Here is a 17,077-nt window from a genome sequence, read left to right on the forward strand (position 1 = left end):
TCTAAGGCAGTGGATACACTACAACCTGACCCTTGATACATACTGCACAATTAATCTATGAAAATTAGATGAGGATGGAGTACAGCCCTACAGCCCTGCTTAGATATCCATTCTTCGATGCTTGGAGATTTTACTCATTGCATTATTTCACTGTTTAACACCAGTCCAGTTTTAGGTCCTATTATTTAGTAGTCAAGCCCCAGACCTAAATCTGTGTGAAACCTCATGACTGCTGTTGAAACCAAATAATAAACTGGTTATCTTGTCTTTACTGGTCTTTGGTGGCGGGGGAAGCCATTATGTTGATATATCCAGTGAGATGAATAAAATTCGTCAAGCACTAGAGAGTTTGCTATATTGTTGCTATTACGGTCTCTATTCCTTTGAAGTGTTTGACTATGTTAGACCATTGCAGGCAATGTTCCAAATCTCTCTCTGAGCATGACTGCATTATGACAATATTGGATTAGCAGGATTTTTCCATCAATGTGATGAAATTCTTTCATTTGTCAGGTATTTATTGCACTAGATTTACCCAAATTTGAAGTGTTTGACTATGTTAGACCATTGCAGGCAATGTTCCAAATCTCTCTCTGAGCATGACTGCATTATGACAATTTTGGATTAGCAGGATTTTTCCATCAATGTGATGAAATTCTTTCATTTGTCAGGTATTTATTGCACTAGATTTACCCAAATTTATAAACAGTTTCTCACTTAAACTTCCAGAAGATTTACTCCATTATGTTATCCAATATATCACTGTCACAATCTAAATGACATATAATATGACAGATTTCATCCATAGCACTCACCCCTAGTTCCAGGTGCTAAGAGTGTGGTAGATGGCACTGCAGACCAGCCAATAGCAGAGGGTCACTTCAGTACCTTCTTTTATCCAACAGATGTTAGATTTCCCAGTTTTCGGTCTGTTTTTTTTTCTTTGGTTTGTTGTTATAAGACTTTCTCTACATGGATATTCTTAATATCTGTTTTTTCAAAGTAAACTTTTCTAAGTATATTTTGCGATCCGTTTAAAATTTCTCATTATTGTTATTAGTATCATCTTCGTCTTCAGTGGGGATAGTTACTGACAGATCCTATATCTAATCCTATATACTCAACATTAAAGGAATCGGAATAAAACCAAGGACACAAAAAATAATAAAAACCCTCAATAGCTTTAATTGTGGTGAACACTCAAATAACAAGTCACAGTTAAAAACAGTTTAAAAAAAGAGCAAGGATAATTCTCTTCTGCCAACTTTCCTTGTGCCAGGTTCACTAAGCCCTGAAGTGTCACAAATCTCCAGATCTGTCTCCATAATGGAGGTCCAGTGAAAATATTAGCCAGCAAACTAGCTCCGGGGCTATTTAAAAAGCAAAAATGATCAACTACTATTAATGCCAGCTACAACTGATTGATAATTCAGCTAGTGTGAAAAAATAAGTGGTGTAATAAAGCAGAAGAACAAACTCAAATCTACTGCATGTGAAGCCTTACATGAAATTTCCATTTTCAAGTTCCCCTTACTTTCTCCATGCACGTTGGCAGTTGATAAAATAGTGCGAGTCAAAAATCTGCCAGGTGACATCATCATCTACTACAGAGAGTAACATCACCAAATACCAGCCGATAAAGAAGGTAAATTTCACGACCTGATTTTCACAAGTAGACGTGAGGATCCACACAGTTTTAGTTTCGATTACTCTTTTAACAAAAAACAAGTAATTACTCACATAAAGCACATAGCATTTTTTAACCAATGTCATCCAACAATATGCTAATTAGAGATGAAATGATTACTTGATTCATTGATTAGTCCTTTAACAAAATGGATAATCAGCAACTATTTTCATAGCTGATAAAACTTCACAGTAATTTTTTTTTGAGCAAAAATGCCAAACATCCCTTGCTTCCAGCTTTTCATGCTTAGCTTATGTGATTGTAAACTGAACATCTTTGTGTTTTGGACCGGTAGGAAAAACAAGCAATTTCATGACATCACCTTGAGTTTTAGGAAATTATGATTGGCAATTTTTCAGTAAGTTCTAACATTTTATGTTTCAAACAATTAATTAAAAAAAAACAGCACATTAATTGATAATGAAAGTAAATGTTAGCTGCAGCCCTAATGCTAATTAATATACAGTCCCAGTTGAAATTATTGGCACCCCTTAGTTTGAAGTACAGAATTTAGAATATCTTTGAAAATATGTGCAAATTAATCAATTTTGTATTATCAGAATATTTAATAAAATGTTCAGTTACTGAACAGAAAAAAAAAAAAATTGCATAATAGTGAAATAATACAAACACAAAATGTACCCCAGACACAATTATTGGCAGCCTTCACTAAGATTTGGTTGGAGAACCTTTGCACCTGTTGGCTGGTAGTTGCTGCCACTCATCCGTTGATGTGTTGAAGCTCTTTTAAGTTTGGAGGAGTCCTTTTTGCAATGGTAGATTTCAGCTCTCTCCAAAGCTTTTCAACAGGATTTAGGTCAGGACTCATTGCTCCATCTTTTCCTTTTCAGCCATTCTTTTGTGCTGCTGGTTGTGTGCTTTGGGTCGTTAAGCTGCTGAAAGACCCAAGACCTTAACCTCAAAACTAGTTTTCTGACACTGGGTAACACATTTTGCTCTAAAATACCTTGGTAATCTTCAGATTGCATCATTCCTCTGATACATTCAATGCCTCCAGTAAAGGACCAGAAAAGCAGCCCCACAGCATGATAGAGCCACCACGTTTTACTGTAATCTTACTCATAAAAGATGGTTAATTTGCATTTATTTCTAAAGGTATTCTAAATTTTGTATTTTAAATTCAAGGTTGCAAACAATTTCAAACAGGACTCTACTATCTGCAATACATCATTTCAAATCAAATTAAACTATCTAAACAAACTGAATAATTTACATTGCATTCAGAAAATATTCAAACGCCTTCACTTTTTTTCACTTTTTTTTATGTTGCAGCTTAATGTTAAAATCATTTAATCACTTCATTTTTCCCTCATCAATCTACATCCAGTACCCCATAATGACAAAACGAAAACAGAACTTTAAAAAAAGGAAAAACTGAAATATCACACTGACATAATTATTCAGACCCTTTGCCCTGACACTTGAAATTTAGCTGAGGTGGTTCCCATTTCTCTAGGTCATCTTTAAGATGTTTCTGCGCCTTGACTGGATTCCACATGTGGTAAATTCAATTGATTGGACATGATTTGGAAAGGCACACACCTGTCTACATAAGGTCTCACAGCTGACAAAAGATATAAGAGCTAAAACTAGGCCATGAGGTTGAAGGAACTGCTTGCAGAGCTCAGAGACAGGATTGTGTTGAAGCACAGATCTGGGGAAGGCTAAAAAAAAATTTCCACTGCATTGAAGGTTCACAAGAGCACAGTGGCCTTCATAATACTTCAAGAAGTTTGAAACAAGCAGGATTCTTCTTAGAGCTGGCTGCCCAGCCAAACTGAGCAACTGGGGGAGAAGGGACTTGGTAAGAGAGGTGACCAAGAACCCAATGGTCACTCTGGCTGAGCTTTAGAGATCCTGTGTGGAGATCGAAGAAACTTCCAAAAGGACAACCATCACTGCAACACTCTACTGACGTGGGTTTTATGGCAGAGTGGCCAGACAGGTGCCTCTCCTCAGTGATGGACACATGAAAGCCACTTGGAGTTTGCAGAAAAAGCATCTATAGGACTCTCAGACTGTGAGAAACAAGATTCTCTGGTCTGATGAAACCAAGACTGAACTGTTTGGCCTCAATTTTAAGCATCATGTCTGGAGGAGACCAGGCGCCGCTAATCACCTGCCCCTGGTGGTGGCAGCATCATTCTGTGGGGGTGTTTTTCAGTGGCAGGGACAGGGAGACTGGTCAAGGTTGAGAGAAAGCTGAACGAAGCAAAGTTCAGAGATAATCTTAATGAAAACCTGGTTCAGAGCTCTCAGAATATCAGACTGGGCTGAAGGTTTACCTTCCAACAAAACAATGACCCCAAGCACACAGCCAAGACAATGCAGGAGTGGCTGAGGGACAATTCTGTGAATGTCCTTGAGTGGCCAAGCCAGAGCCCTGACTTGAACCCAATCGAACATCTCTGGAGAGACCTGAAAGTGGCTCTCCAGACCCTTCCGGACCTCATCCAACCTGATAGAGCTTGAGAGGATCTGCAGAGTAGAATCGGCAGAAAATCCCCATATGGTAAATGGACTGCACTTATATAGTGCTATTCTGGTCTTATTGACCATTCAAAGCACTTCACACTACTGCCACATTCACCCATTCACACACATTCATAAAGCGCTTTTCTATACAAACACACACACACACATTCACACACCGATGATACATTGGAGACAATTTGGGGTTCAGTATGTTGCCCAAGGACACTTCCACATGCAGACTGGAGAAGCTGGGGATCGAACCACCAACCTTCTAGTTAGTAGCTGCCCCGCTCTACCTCCTGAGCCCCTCCTGGTGTGCAAAGGTTGTCGCATCAAACTCAAGAAGACTTGAGGCTGTAATCACTGCCAAAGGTGCTTCAACTAAGTGATTAAAAGGTCTAAGTGTGTTTTCACCTCGTTGTTATGGAGTACTGAGTGTAGAACAATGAGGGGAAAAATGAACTAAAAAACTTTTAACATAAGGCTGCAACATAACAAAATGTAAAAAAAGTGAAGGAGTCTGAATACTTTCTGAATGAACTGTGAATAATGGGCATTTGCAAATTGACGACAAGTCCTACTGGCTCGAGGTTATGAGTGGCATGTCAGCGGCTCAATAGAAAGCGACAAAAGGAGCCGAAGTCTGCAGGAGTGATCATCTCTGACCATTTTGCTCATAATGATGAAGTAACGAGGAACAACTCAGTAACTACTAGAATGACGTGTCACCACTTAGAGGAGCAGAGAGAGTAACTAATGATTAAGTAATTACTAATGAATGAGTCGTTACTAGTTTGTGCCTCAGCAGTTGGTTCAGAGTTAATCAGGAATGACTTATGAGGAAAGTGGTCATTACTCCGTTTCACAGATAATTATGAACTATTCAATACCTAATGATTAATTAATATAGTATCTCCCAGTCTGTTCTCTAGTAACTCATTATCTACTATGTGGTCCTCAATTCTTAGTTATTCAGGAACTTCTCATTAAGGGATAAATTAATTATCGGGTTGTTCCTGATTCTTTCCTCACTTGTTCATCAGTAACTTCTCACATTTTTGTGTACACTATTCTAAAGTGTTACCAATAAATTTAATGAAACATTTCCAAAACCAAGGAATGGTGGTCTGTGATCCTGTGCACAGAGAGGGATTGATGGGACCCAGCAGATAGTAAAAATATATTATTTTAATTTTTAAATTATATCTAAATGGCTTAAAGCTCTCTATAAGTTCATGAATGTGGTTAAAATTGAATCATACATAAAGCCCTCATATTACCAGCTCTAGTGTGTCCCCAGCCTTAGCCAGTGATATCCAGTCACGGTTTCCAGCCATGTAAATCTGCAGTTGTCATTGCAACCAAACACTAAAGCAATGAAAAGGCTGAGTTAGAAAAGACTCTGGACTTTGACTCAGAACAGCCCACCAAATGGGCATGCAGATCCACTGATCCCTGACATACTTGCCATGTAAAGCTACATTTACTAAAATTGCTGATATAGAAAAGCATGAAAAATGTATAAAATCGGGGATGCCCCTGCCCTAAGTAGCAGTGATTATAGCCCCTACCCCTGCAACCCTTTTTAAATTAGACAATTAGCCTCCTGTACAACTATGAGCAAAAGACAATACTGTTAGGTTTTGATGACATTGGAGCCACAAGATTATGCACTCTGGAAAAAGGTCTTGTAGACTCAGTGGCCACACTGCAGGATACACGGTGCAGATTTATCGTCTTGTAATGACTAACTTTATTGTTTTCTGCTTTTATTCATATTGACAGCTGGCTCTTTCATCTCACTATAAGCTAACTATACCAATCTTTTAATGATAGAATAAAAAACTTGATCTGGTTTCTTTGCCCAGTGTATTTTGTCTTCTACTTAGGGCTTCAATAGATTCGACCAAATGTTAGATTAGTACCATCTGCTTTTAGATCTTAGCATAATTTGATGAGTGTTATCTCTAGATTAAAAGGTATTGTGTATCCCAATGCCAACATTGTTAAAGTACTCTGGAGGTTCAGCTTCCATGAAAAGCTCCAGAATACTTGTATAATGAAATACTTGTAAAGCGAGCAGACTTTTGCTCAATCTGCTCACTGACTTTAAAGGGCGTCAATACAGCTCCAACAGGCCCTTTGAAATTTTGACACTGTCTTGGCAGGTTGAACACAGCTTTAGCTAATGCAAAATTTAAGGCTGCGTTTCAAATCACTCTGTAGTTCAGTATATAGTGAGTCACAGTAGAGGGGAGTTTGTTTCTGGTTGGACTGCACAAAATAATTTGAGAGCAAGAAATTATAGTGACATCTGCAGCCTCCATACGAAGACACCAGCAGGCTCCTTCATCAGATGTCTGTTTTTCTCCTGAAATAAACCAAAGAACTGGAGATGGAGTAGTGAAACAGCAAAAACTTTTCAAGCTTGCACTTTGTCAGCCCCTAGGAATATACATAATTTATTTCCAAACCATGTTTGCTATGAATACTATGTTCAGTACATTATTCGCGCAGTGGGGACATAACATGAGTTTTTAGAAACACTAGCAAGGTGTAACAATGAGAATCTTTCTCATAAATTGTGGCAACAGATGGCGATAATTCTTACTGTAAATAACAGATCATTCTGGGAATTTTTAAGGAGATATATCCAGTGCCTTGAAATAATTTTGGCATCTGGATATCTAAAACTCTGACAGGTAATTCCTGCTAGTGCTTAATGACTTTTGTGACTCAATAATTAACTGAATGTGCCAAGACAGCAGCTTTGCATGTCCTGGAATTCGTGGCTTTCTCCTTAGTAAACTTTTGAATGTCCAATCCAATAATTGGTCCCATTCAACACTTAGGCCCTCTCTAACTGAAACTGAACTCCTTCAGTGAAGTCAGAGAGAAAAAGTCAGGACAGGGCACCACTGAGTTAGAGGAAACATTGGTGAGGAGAGAAAGTCTTAGAGAAAAGCGAATCAACAGAGGGGAGAAGAGTGAATCAATTGGTTTTGGATGGGAGTCAGGGAGGAATTATTTACCTGTAAGAAATGGCAAGAGCGCTCCTGCTGCTGACTGCCCTTAGATTTGACTAGAGCTCTATCTAGGTTTAGGTTACCGGATCCTGCGCTGGCTCGTAGCTGGTTGTGGCTGCTGTTGTTGGTGTAGACCTCTCGGGCCCTGCTCACCGTTAGGCTCGACGACCATGCCCCTTTCTTCACAAGGGGCCCGTCCACAAGACCCAGTGGCAGCAAGGGGCCACTTCCTCCACCGATACCACCACCGCTGTTATTGCTGCTACCACTAACTGGCACACATGCCGACGATGCTGCATACTTCACATCGTTGTTGCTCCTGGAGGCTTTGAGTGCAGAATGGTGGTGTGTGTGGCCATGGTGTGTGTGGATGTGTGTGTGATCGTTGAGTGTGCCGTAAGGGTCCATCATGAAATACTGCTGGGACTGCGAGGAGGAGAGACTGGGGAGAGGGGTCTGGGGGAACTTGTCAGGGTTGTTGCCAGGATACCGGCCCATTGTCATGGCGATGGGCGAGGGGGAAATGGAGGGTGAGGGTGAAGGTGGAGGTTGGTGGTGGTGAGGGTGGTAGAGACACAGCTCCCGTTCCAGGTTGTCATCTGAGCTCCAATATCCGGAGCCCGGAGCAGATGCTGAGCCATGGAGCTGGTGGTGGTGGTGGTGGTGGCTTCGATGCTTGGGCTCCGCTGATCGACAGCGCTCACGGCTTTTGCTGCGCTTCCGGTGGCGCACTCCCACTGTTGGAGTTTCACCTTCTGGGCTGGCCCTTGAACCACCACCACCACCTCCTCCACCACCACCACCACCATTAACACTCCCATTATTGCCCCCCTTGGAGGACTGTGTGTGGTGTGGGCCCTCCAATGAATGTGACTTGGTGAAGAGTTTCTGGACTGAGTGGACGAGGTGGCGAATTCTCCCTGGGCTGTCATTGTTGTTGTTGGCCCCCATCCCCCCACTGTGGGCCAGCACTCCTCGTTTGTACTGCAGTGTATGGTAGCCATCTCTTGAAAATGACAGCTGACGCTCAAACGGGTCCGCAAAGTTTGCTGGTACCCTGGTGGGCGTTTTACCTCCATAGCTTCCTCCAGCTCCTCCTCCCCCTCCCCCCCCTCCTCCTACATATGGTACCATGGCCATACACTCATCCTTTACCTCAGGATGGTGAGATGAGGAGGTGGAGTGGCACCTCCTTGGGAAGGTTCCATATGGGACGATGCTGTTGCTGTCAGAGGGGTACGAGGTACGCTGAGCATTGTAGTAGGGCAGCTCAGCTGGATGCGGCATGGGGATGTGCACAGGCATGTCCATCTGACTGATCAAATATGGCTTGCGGTCAATATGGTGACCCATGGCATCATATGATGGTTCATAGGAGACCACGTGATGGTGACTCCGACTATTGGACAGGCCTTTCATGACAGGGGGAAGGATGGGTGGATGGAAAGAGAAATGATATGGATGAAAGATGTCAGGCAGGTCTGTAATCAGCGAAGGGCTGCAGAAGACTGTCCCTGAGAAGAGAGCTGTAGACTCTGGAAGACAGAAAGAGAGAGGAGCGACAAGACAAGCAGTTAATGCAAGGTAACAAGTCCAACACAAACAAACAATTGATACATGACCTAGGATCAAGTGTATCAGGACACAACCCACTGGGTTTAATTAAATTATGAGCCAGGGAAGAACCCATTACATTTTGGGCCAGATTCGAATCATTTACTAGGAATTTGATTTTTTTTTCCTCTGAAGTCTGGTGTATGTTGTTTGACATTGGCCTGGTGGAGGTCTGCCCTCTACTGAGCGCATTTTTTAGTTATTATTATTATTATTATTATTATTATTATTATTTGTCACAGCTGAAATTGCAGTGAGCTAGAATGAGCAAGAAACATGAAACTTGGCCCAATAACAATGTGCAAATGTTTCCCAATAAACATTAGCCCAGTTGGCCAGATGGCAGCACTGTAATTAAGGCCCAAAAATGCCTTATTGACTTGAAATATGACATATAAGTCCAGCTCAATGTGCTCTACAAAAAAGTCTCTTGAACCATAAAAGTCCACCATGATGTTTTTTTTGCTAATTTGCATAATGTGAAAAACAGTAAAATAACACCTACTTTTTGGATTTTTACTGTATCAACACCAAATTTGGGACATAGCATTTCAGGACTGAGATACACAATTCTACTATAAATGGGCAAAGATCGGTCCAAAAACATGGCCGCCATCAATGAAAAAACATTGCCAGTCACGGAGCTTATGGGGGAAACTTGCTATAACTCATTAACGATTTGTGCAGTCATCATAAATATTAGTTAATATCTTCAAGCCATGTTCGGGAGTAGACCTAATAAAGCATTTTGAGCCCAAAGCAAAGAAGGCGCCACAAATACAAAAATGTGTACCTCAAAACCTTGTGGACAGAATTTCGCCCATTTTTGTGCACATGCAAGTATTAACTAAGATCCAAAGTATCATATTCATTGATGAATGTGGGCATGGTCTATTTATCAATATCTGCCATCTTACGCTGTTGCTCAATTTGCCATGAGCTGGAACTTGTAAGAGACATGAAACTTGGCCCAATAACAATGTGCAAATGTTTCCCAATAAACATTAGCCCAGTTGGCCAGATGGCAGCACTGTAATTAAGGCCCAAAAATGCCTTATTGACTTGAAATATGACATATAAGTCCAGCTCAATGTGCTCTACAAAAAAGTCTCTTGAACCATAAAAGTCCACCATGATGTTTTTTTTGCTAATTTGCATAATGTGAAAAACAGTAAAATAACACCTACTTTTTGGATTTTTACTGTATCAACACCAAATTTGGGACATAGCATTTCAGGACTGAGATACACAATTCTACTATAAATGGGCAAAGATCGGTCCAAAAACATGGCCGCCATCAATGAAAAAACATTGCCAGTCACGGAGCTTATGGGGGAAACTTGCTATAACTCATTAACGATTTGTGCAGTCATCATAAATATTAGTTAATATCTTCAAGCCATGTTCTGGAGTAGACCTAATAAAGCATTTTGAGCCCAAAGCAAAGAAGGCGCCACAAATACAAAAATGTGTACCTCAAAACCTTGTGGACAGAATTTCGCCCATTTTTGTGCACATGCAAGTATTAACTAAGATCCAAAGTATCATATTCATTGATGAATGTGGGCATGGTCTATTTATCAATATCTGCCATCTTACGCTGTTGCTCAATTTGCCATGAGCTGGAACTTGTAAGAGACATGAAACTTGGCACCACCACAAATATGATTCCAATCGGCCTGATGGTGGTGTTCTAATTAACAGCCAAAAAAGTTAAAACTATGAAAGTCTGGGGGGGGGGGGGGGCGTTAGAACACAGCGCAGTACAGATATAACATAAGGATGTGTAACAATAATGAGACTAATAATAAAGCTAAAGATTATAATAATAGGGTGAATAATTATACTAAAAAAACTAAATATAATAATAGATGATAATCATAATATTTGAAGCAGTGGGTGTTTCTTCCGGTCTGGTTACCACTGGGTCAGAGCAGCAGCCTTACATCTGCCTGTGGCTGAAGGGGGGCAGGGATTGATCAACATCCAGTCCAAAATGGCCTAATTTAGACTCCAGACCGCGCAAAGGCTGCTGTACAACTGTGGCCCAAGCTGGTTCGACACAGCTCGTCTGCTGCTGAGGAGAGCCGGTCGACTGGGCTACGACACAGAGCTTTTCCTCCTCCAACCGGAAACGGTGGACCTAACTTGATTGACACCTTTTTACTGCTCTGTCCTACAGGCGTGGCAGATCTTTAAGATCACACATCGTACAAATGAAACTCCGGGTATGTGGTTGTTTGAAGAACCGTTGTTTTTCAACAACTTTATACAGACCCAGACGTTGCAGTCTGCCAGCTTGCGAGCCGGTCTCAGGGAGGCCGGCTGCACCAAACTAGGACATCTGATGAAGGTGACGGCAACATCGGTGGACGACCTGGGAAGGAGGAGCAACATCACCTCTACCAGGCTGATTTACAGAGTGGTGAAGGAGGTCTGTGCTGCCCTGCCACAAAACCTGAGAGCATTCGCAGAAAACAGAGACCTGTGCAAACAATGGAGCGAAGGCTGTGAGTACAGCTTCCCCTCTCTGTCCGTCACCCCAGCTGTGGGAGAGTGGCAGGAAGGAGGAGGACAGCTGCTGACGTTCACAACCCCACACCTGGACCAGTTCCAGGCTGTAGGGAAAAAAGCAGCCTATCAAATCTGCGTGAAGGTTCTGAACCTGCGCTCTGTGGCGGGGATGAGGGAGTCGAGGTGGACTGAGTTTTTTGGTCCAGGCGCTTCCCCGAAAGGCAGCTGGCGGGCCCTATACAAGCTGCCCATTGAAAAGCGGACAGCAGACCTCCAGTGGAGGGTTGTACACGGGGCGATAGCTATGAACAGATACAGAGCGCACCTGGACCCTGAGCTGGGGGAGGAGTGTGTCTTCTGCTCTCAGGCGGAGACCCTGGAGCATTTGTTTGTTCAGTGTCCTCGGCTGGTGACGCTGTTCGAGCTCTTAAAAAGGTGGTTTCAGGGTATCGGGGAGAAATTTTCTTTTGAGTTGTTCATTTTTGGCCCCAGGTACAGTGCTAAAAAGAAGACGGCACATACACTGGTGAACTTTTTATCTGGTTCTGCCAAGCTGGCCATCTGGATGACGCGCAGGAACCGGGTCCAGAACACTGGCAACGTGGAACCTGTGCCGGTTCTGCAGGGACTGTTGAAGGCCTGGCTGAGAGTGGAACACGCTTATTATATAATGATGGACAACGTGCAGGACTTCAGGCACATTTGGGCTGTGGGAGGGGTCTTATGTTCTGTCGGAGGGGAGGGAGAGCTGATTGTTAATTTCTGAGAGAAAATGTTTTTTTTGGCGACAGTTTTTTGCTTCTCTTTGTTTTGATATTTTTCTTTCTGGTCTTTGGGTGATTATATGGGTTTAATAAATGTTTTTTAAAAAATCAAAAATCTCTCTCTCTCTCTCTCTCTCTCTCTCTCTCTCTCTCTCTCATATGAAGGTCTAAAGGGAAATGATGCAGTCCAAAGGTGCTTCTACGACTGTTAGAAGCACATTTCCAAACATCTGCGTCCAAATTGAAAAATAATAATAGAGGGTTGGCAAAATATAGCGTGGATGATAAGTTGCGATCAGTAGATATTTGAAAAAAATGGCTTAGGATCATAATAGCACCCTCCATTGCATTACCCTTTTTCTGTTTTCATAAGCCTTTCATTAACTCCAGTCAAAGTATTTACTTTTGCTAATTCTTTTTGCAGGAAAATATTGATTAACAGCAATGAAGTAGATTCTTTTCATCAATGAGTTCCCCAATGCATTTACTATGTGGTAACCAAGATAAGATGTTATTTAATACATGGACACTTTGTTGAACTTAGAATTTTTTTTTATGCATACATTGTGATGATGAAACAACTGTGTGATTGGTCTCACTCCTTATTTAAATTGAATTAAACTAGCTGAAATGATTCGGCTTTGTCAAGCCTGAAACCCGCTCGTTGCTGCTCACGGCTTTAATTTTGGGCGATTGAGCTGATTCTTTTTGTTGAGCTCAAAAAGGTCAGAACCCGCAAAATGACGCTTGCAGCTGCATTTTTGATTTCACTTTCATTCACCCTTCTATCATTCCATCTAACCATATAGCCTCTTATCCTGTGTAGGACTGGAGGGACTAGAACCTATTCCAAAATACATTGGGTGAGAGGCTGTAAGAGCGTAAACAGATTGCCAGTCTATAACATATCACATATTCACACTCACAGTCACACCTACTAGCGTAGAGGTTCCTGTTCACCTGGCCTGCATGTGTTTGGGCTGTAGAAGGAAACTATAACACCCAAAGTAAGCCCACACAGACAAATGGAGCAAATGCAAACTCCACACAGAGAGGTTTGGGTATTGACACACAGTGGTAACCCCAAAGCTGCCTTTTTTATGGCTGAACCACAACAGCGGGGCCAGCCCTATAATCGCAAATGTCCTTGACTGTTGAGCGAGTGACTGAGTGAGTGAATGAATGAGTGACAAAGTTACATTACTGGTCGGCTGGCCAAGTGTTGATGTTTCCCCATTGGTTGTTGCGCTTTCAAAATGAGATGGCGCAAATGGTTTCTATTGCGTCATCAGGGGTACATTTACTGGCGGTGTTGCCAAGTTAGCGCCTTTGTCGGTAGATTTAAATTTACAGACCTTTCTGACATTTTTGTGACTTTTCTTCAAAAAGTCACCTTGCAACAAATCTAGCGACATTTTGGACAAACCTTAGCTACTTTCCGTAGAAGAGGGTCGCCAGTATTGCCCCTTGTGCACAAGGTCAGACTTTCCCTCTGCGGGCACACCTCTCTATGCGTCTTATTCAACTGCAGACATAACAGCTGACACTTACATGAATGAGTTTCTAACTTTCTCTCTGAGTGATAATTTTACAAGTAAATATTATTATATCGTTATTCATACTTGTTCATTTGTCTGACAAGAACAGAAAAACATGTCTATGTGAGCACAGACAGTAGGAGAAAAGCAAACAGATTAAGGGCAGTCCAGCCATACACTAGGTTTTGACCTAATCTTGTTGTGATACATTATGTTACCAACAGAAAAATGCACAGTGGTTCCAAATAATACGTGGTAGAAGCTGGTAGGCTACGACTGGCTTTTGGAATGGACACAGTTTTATAATCAGTGCAACTTGGAAATACTGTTTTGTTATGTTTTTTGTTGTTTTTTTCAGGTAGAAAATAGGAGTTATTGCAACAGCCTGGTCTATTTGAGAACCAGGCAGTTGTTGGATTTTGATAAAATAGCTCGACTGACTAGGTGTTTATACTAGCCTGCTATACTGCAAGATAAATTCACTTAAGAATGAGGTAGTGAGCATACTGAATTTTTTTACAAAGAATTCAATGTCATGAGCAACGAATGAGTACAATGATGAAAGTGTTGATTGCTACTTTGTCAATGATGTTCTGATCTGTGCGACTCTGGGGCATCTTAATACTAGGGGCGGGTGGTTCAATCCCAAAATTTCAATACTACAGATACCATGTCTCGTTTTTGAAGATCGATTCTAGCGTCAATAGGATCGATACCAGTTTCAGTTTCTCTCCTCTACGTTGCACCCGCTTCATCAAGGAGTAGAACTGTCTGTGCAAACAATGCTCCATTGTCTTGAACACATATAAGTGCCTGCACTCTTTGCTACTCCACTGCTTTTGTCTTGTCGTGTGCACTCAAACATGGTGCGCACCCTGACTGACACATGAATGCAGTGATGGCTGAAAGAGGAGCATGGTGTGGAGGTATTTTATAGCTGTATGAAAACATTTCGAACTGTGATGTATGTAAGAAGGCTTTTCTCTACTGTGGCAACACCAATTTAGACATTTTAAAAAGTCATGAGGAGGAAAAAACAGAAGGAGCTGGAACGGAAAAGAAGGGAGGAGGAAGGGAATGCCTCAGACTGTCCCTTATACAGAGACAGAGAACCCTGGCACTCTTTTCAGAGAGGCAAGGAATATCCAGTTATGTTAGTGAAATTAATATTTTAGTCAAATGTGATCTTCAGTATTGGTTTCTGTTACATTTTCAAACTGTAATCGGTCGACATGAGCTGTTACTTGACCAGACTGATTAAATATAGACTATATTCAGACATTCAAATAACATATTCAGACCACTGAAAATTTATATCTAAATTCATTATTTTAATGGAATTGAAAAAAATATACCTTATGTATGTATTAATATTTACACTATTCATGATGCATATACATCATTAATCATGATACACTGCCTCCCCTACATGAAAGTACATAAGCCGCTTTTAATAATAAAAAGTATTCTTTGGATTCTTCGGATCAAAAAGAAGTTTTCCGATATTGCCCACCCCTACTTAATAATGTCATAATCTATAGTCCTGCTCACAATGAAAGCAAAAAATTACTGTGACGTCATGCTGCCTTCATAGATTATAAATATATATTCAGCACAGCCATCAGACCTTAAACAGCCTACAAGAACAACGCTGCAGAATGTCTGCAGAATGTCTAGTGTAATGTTGTACTAAACAGGGTGATCACACACACCAGAATAATGACTTCTTCATTTTTTCTAACATACTGTAGAGCACCAGTGTTTCTATTTGTCAACTATGCACATCCACATAGTAAAAACTGAATAAAGGTGAACTCTGAACTGCAAGTCTGCTGGAGCTGACTGGAGATGGAACAGGAAACGCATGCTTGTTTGTTGTTTGAGCTGAATGGAAGATGGAGCAAACATTCATGGGGCAAAAGTGTAATGTGACCATACTTACAAGGCACACACATTACAAGGCTCTGAGTGGCTCAAGCTGGTAACCGAGAACAAGCCGTCGCTTGGAGCAACAACAATCCTCTAAATCACTGGACCAAATTTAAAACACGTTAGGGTGATTAAGGGACCGGCCAATGAAGCAGTTTCGTCCAAATAATAATAATAACAATAATAACAACAATAATAATAACAATAATACTAATAATAACAACAACAACAACAACAACAACAACAACAACAACAACAATAATAATAATAATAATAATAATAATAATAATAATAATGTTATTATTAATATTATTATAGGACTTTCCTTAACAATATTACAAAGTTCTTTCACAAAGGAAATATAACCCGTCAAAGGCAAAAACAAACATGAGCACAGAGGAAGTAAAAACAATAAAATGAATATCATCAAATAAACAGGAATAAAACAGTATAAATAAAAACATTTCCAAAAGAATTTAAAAAAAAGAGATGAACTTTAAGAAGAGATTTAACAGAAGCTAAAGACTTGGTGTGTCTGAGTTCAGTAGGAAGAGAGTTCCATAGTTTGGGGGCTCGAATAGTGAAAGCCCAGTTATTCTTTGTCATAAACTGTAACCTGGGAGAAACAAGCAGGGCTCCATCAACGAATCTCAATGATCGGGAGGGCACATACAAGGTCAATAAATAAGAGAAGTATTTAAGTGCTAGGGCATTTAAGGCTTTAAAATTGAGCAGTAAAAATTTTGCATTTATTTTAAATCTAATGGGGAGCCAATGTGGGGAGGTAACCACAGGATTAATGTGGCCATGTCTCATTGTCCCAGTAATGAGTTGAACGGCAGCATTTTGTACTAACAGCATAGGCAGCCCTGGCTGATACCCTGAGTAAAGTGCAGTAATCGAGTCGAGAAGAGATAAAAGCATGAACAACATTCTGTAAGTCATTAGTTGATAAAAAATGACCTAATTTTAGAAATTATCTTGAGATGGAAAAAGAAGACTGAACAACATTTTTGACTAACAGATGTTAGCATTAAATATTACCCCTAAATTTCTAGCCGCCTGCTTAATATTATTTGACAGACCGCCGAGATTAGCACCAATAGAGCTGACGGGATTAGGTTAGACTGAACCGAATGACCTCAGACTTATCATTGTCAAAGTTAAAGAAATTTTGGGACATCCAGAATTTAATATCAGTGAGGCAGGTTGTGAGATTAGCTAGGCTGCTAGGATCAGTAGGTTTTAAACGCATGTATAACTGAGTGTTGTCTGCAAAAAAAATGATGAAGTACATCGTGACTTTGAATAAACTGGTCAAGAGGGAACATGTATATGAAAAACATAAGAGGGCCAAGAACAGAGCCCTGAGGGATACCACATCTCAGCTGAGAAGTGGTGGAAGTGGAGCTAGCCAGGGTGACAGAAAAAGTTCTATTGGAAAGGTATGAATGTAATAAGCTAAGAGCCGTATCCTTCATTCCTACCCAAGTCTCTAAGAGATGAGGA

At 40.9% G+C, this 17,077-nt stretch overlaps 1 protein-coding gene across 1 annotated transcript in view; it reads right to left on the reverse strand.

Annotated features, from left to right (window-relative positions):
- Positions 1-17,077, reverse strand: part of dlgap1a (discs, large (Drosophila) homolog-associated protein 1a) — a 152,630-nt gene that overhangs the window by 96,605 nt on the left and 38,948 nt on the right. Inside the window, exon 2 of the mRNA XM_040144422.1 lies at positions 7,216-8,744. Within this exon, the coding sequence (XP_040000356.1) occupies positions 7,216-8,628 (1,413 nt within the window). The 5' untranslated portion in view covers positions 8,629-8,744. The remainder of the gene's footprint in view (positions 1-7,215; positions 8,745-17,077) is intronic.

Source organism: Xiphias gladius, chromosome 14 (genome assembly GCF_016859285.1).
Source record: "Xiphias gladius isolate SHS-SW01 ecotype Sanya breed wild chromosome 14, ASM1685928v1, whole genome shotgun sequence".
In the NCBI taxonomy this organism is placed as follows: domain Eukaryota; kingdom Metazoa; phylum Chordata; class Actinopteri; order Istiophoriformes; family Xiphiidae; genus Xiphias; species Xiphias gladius.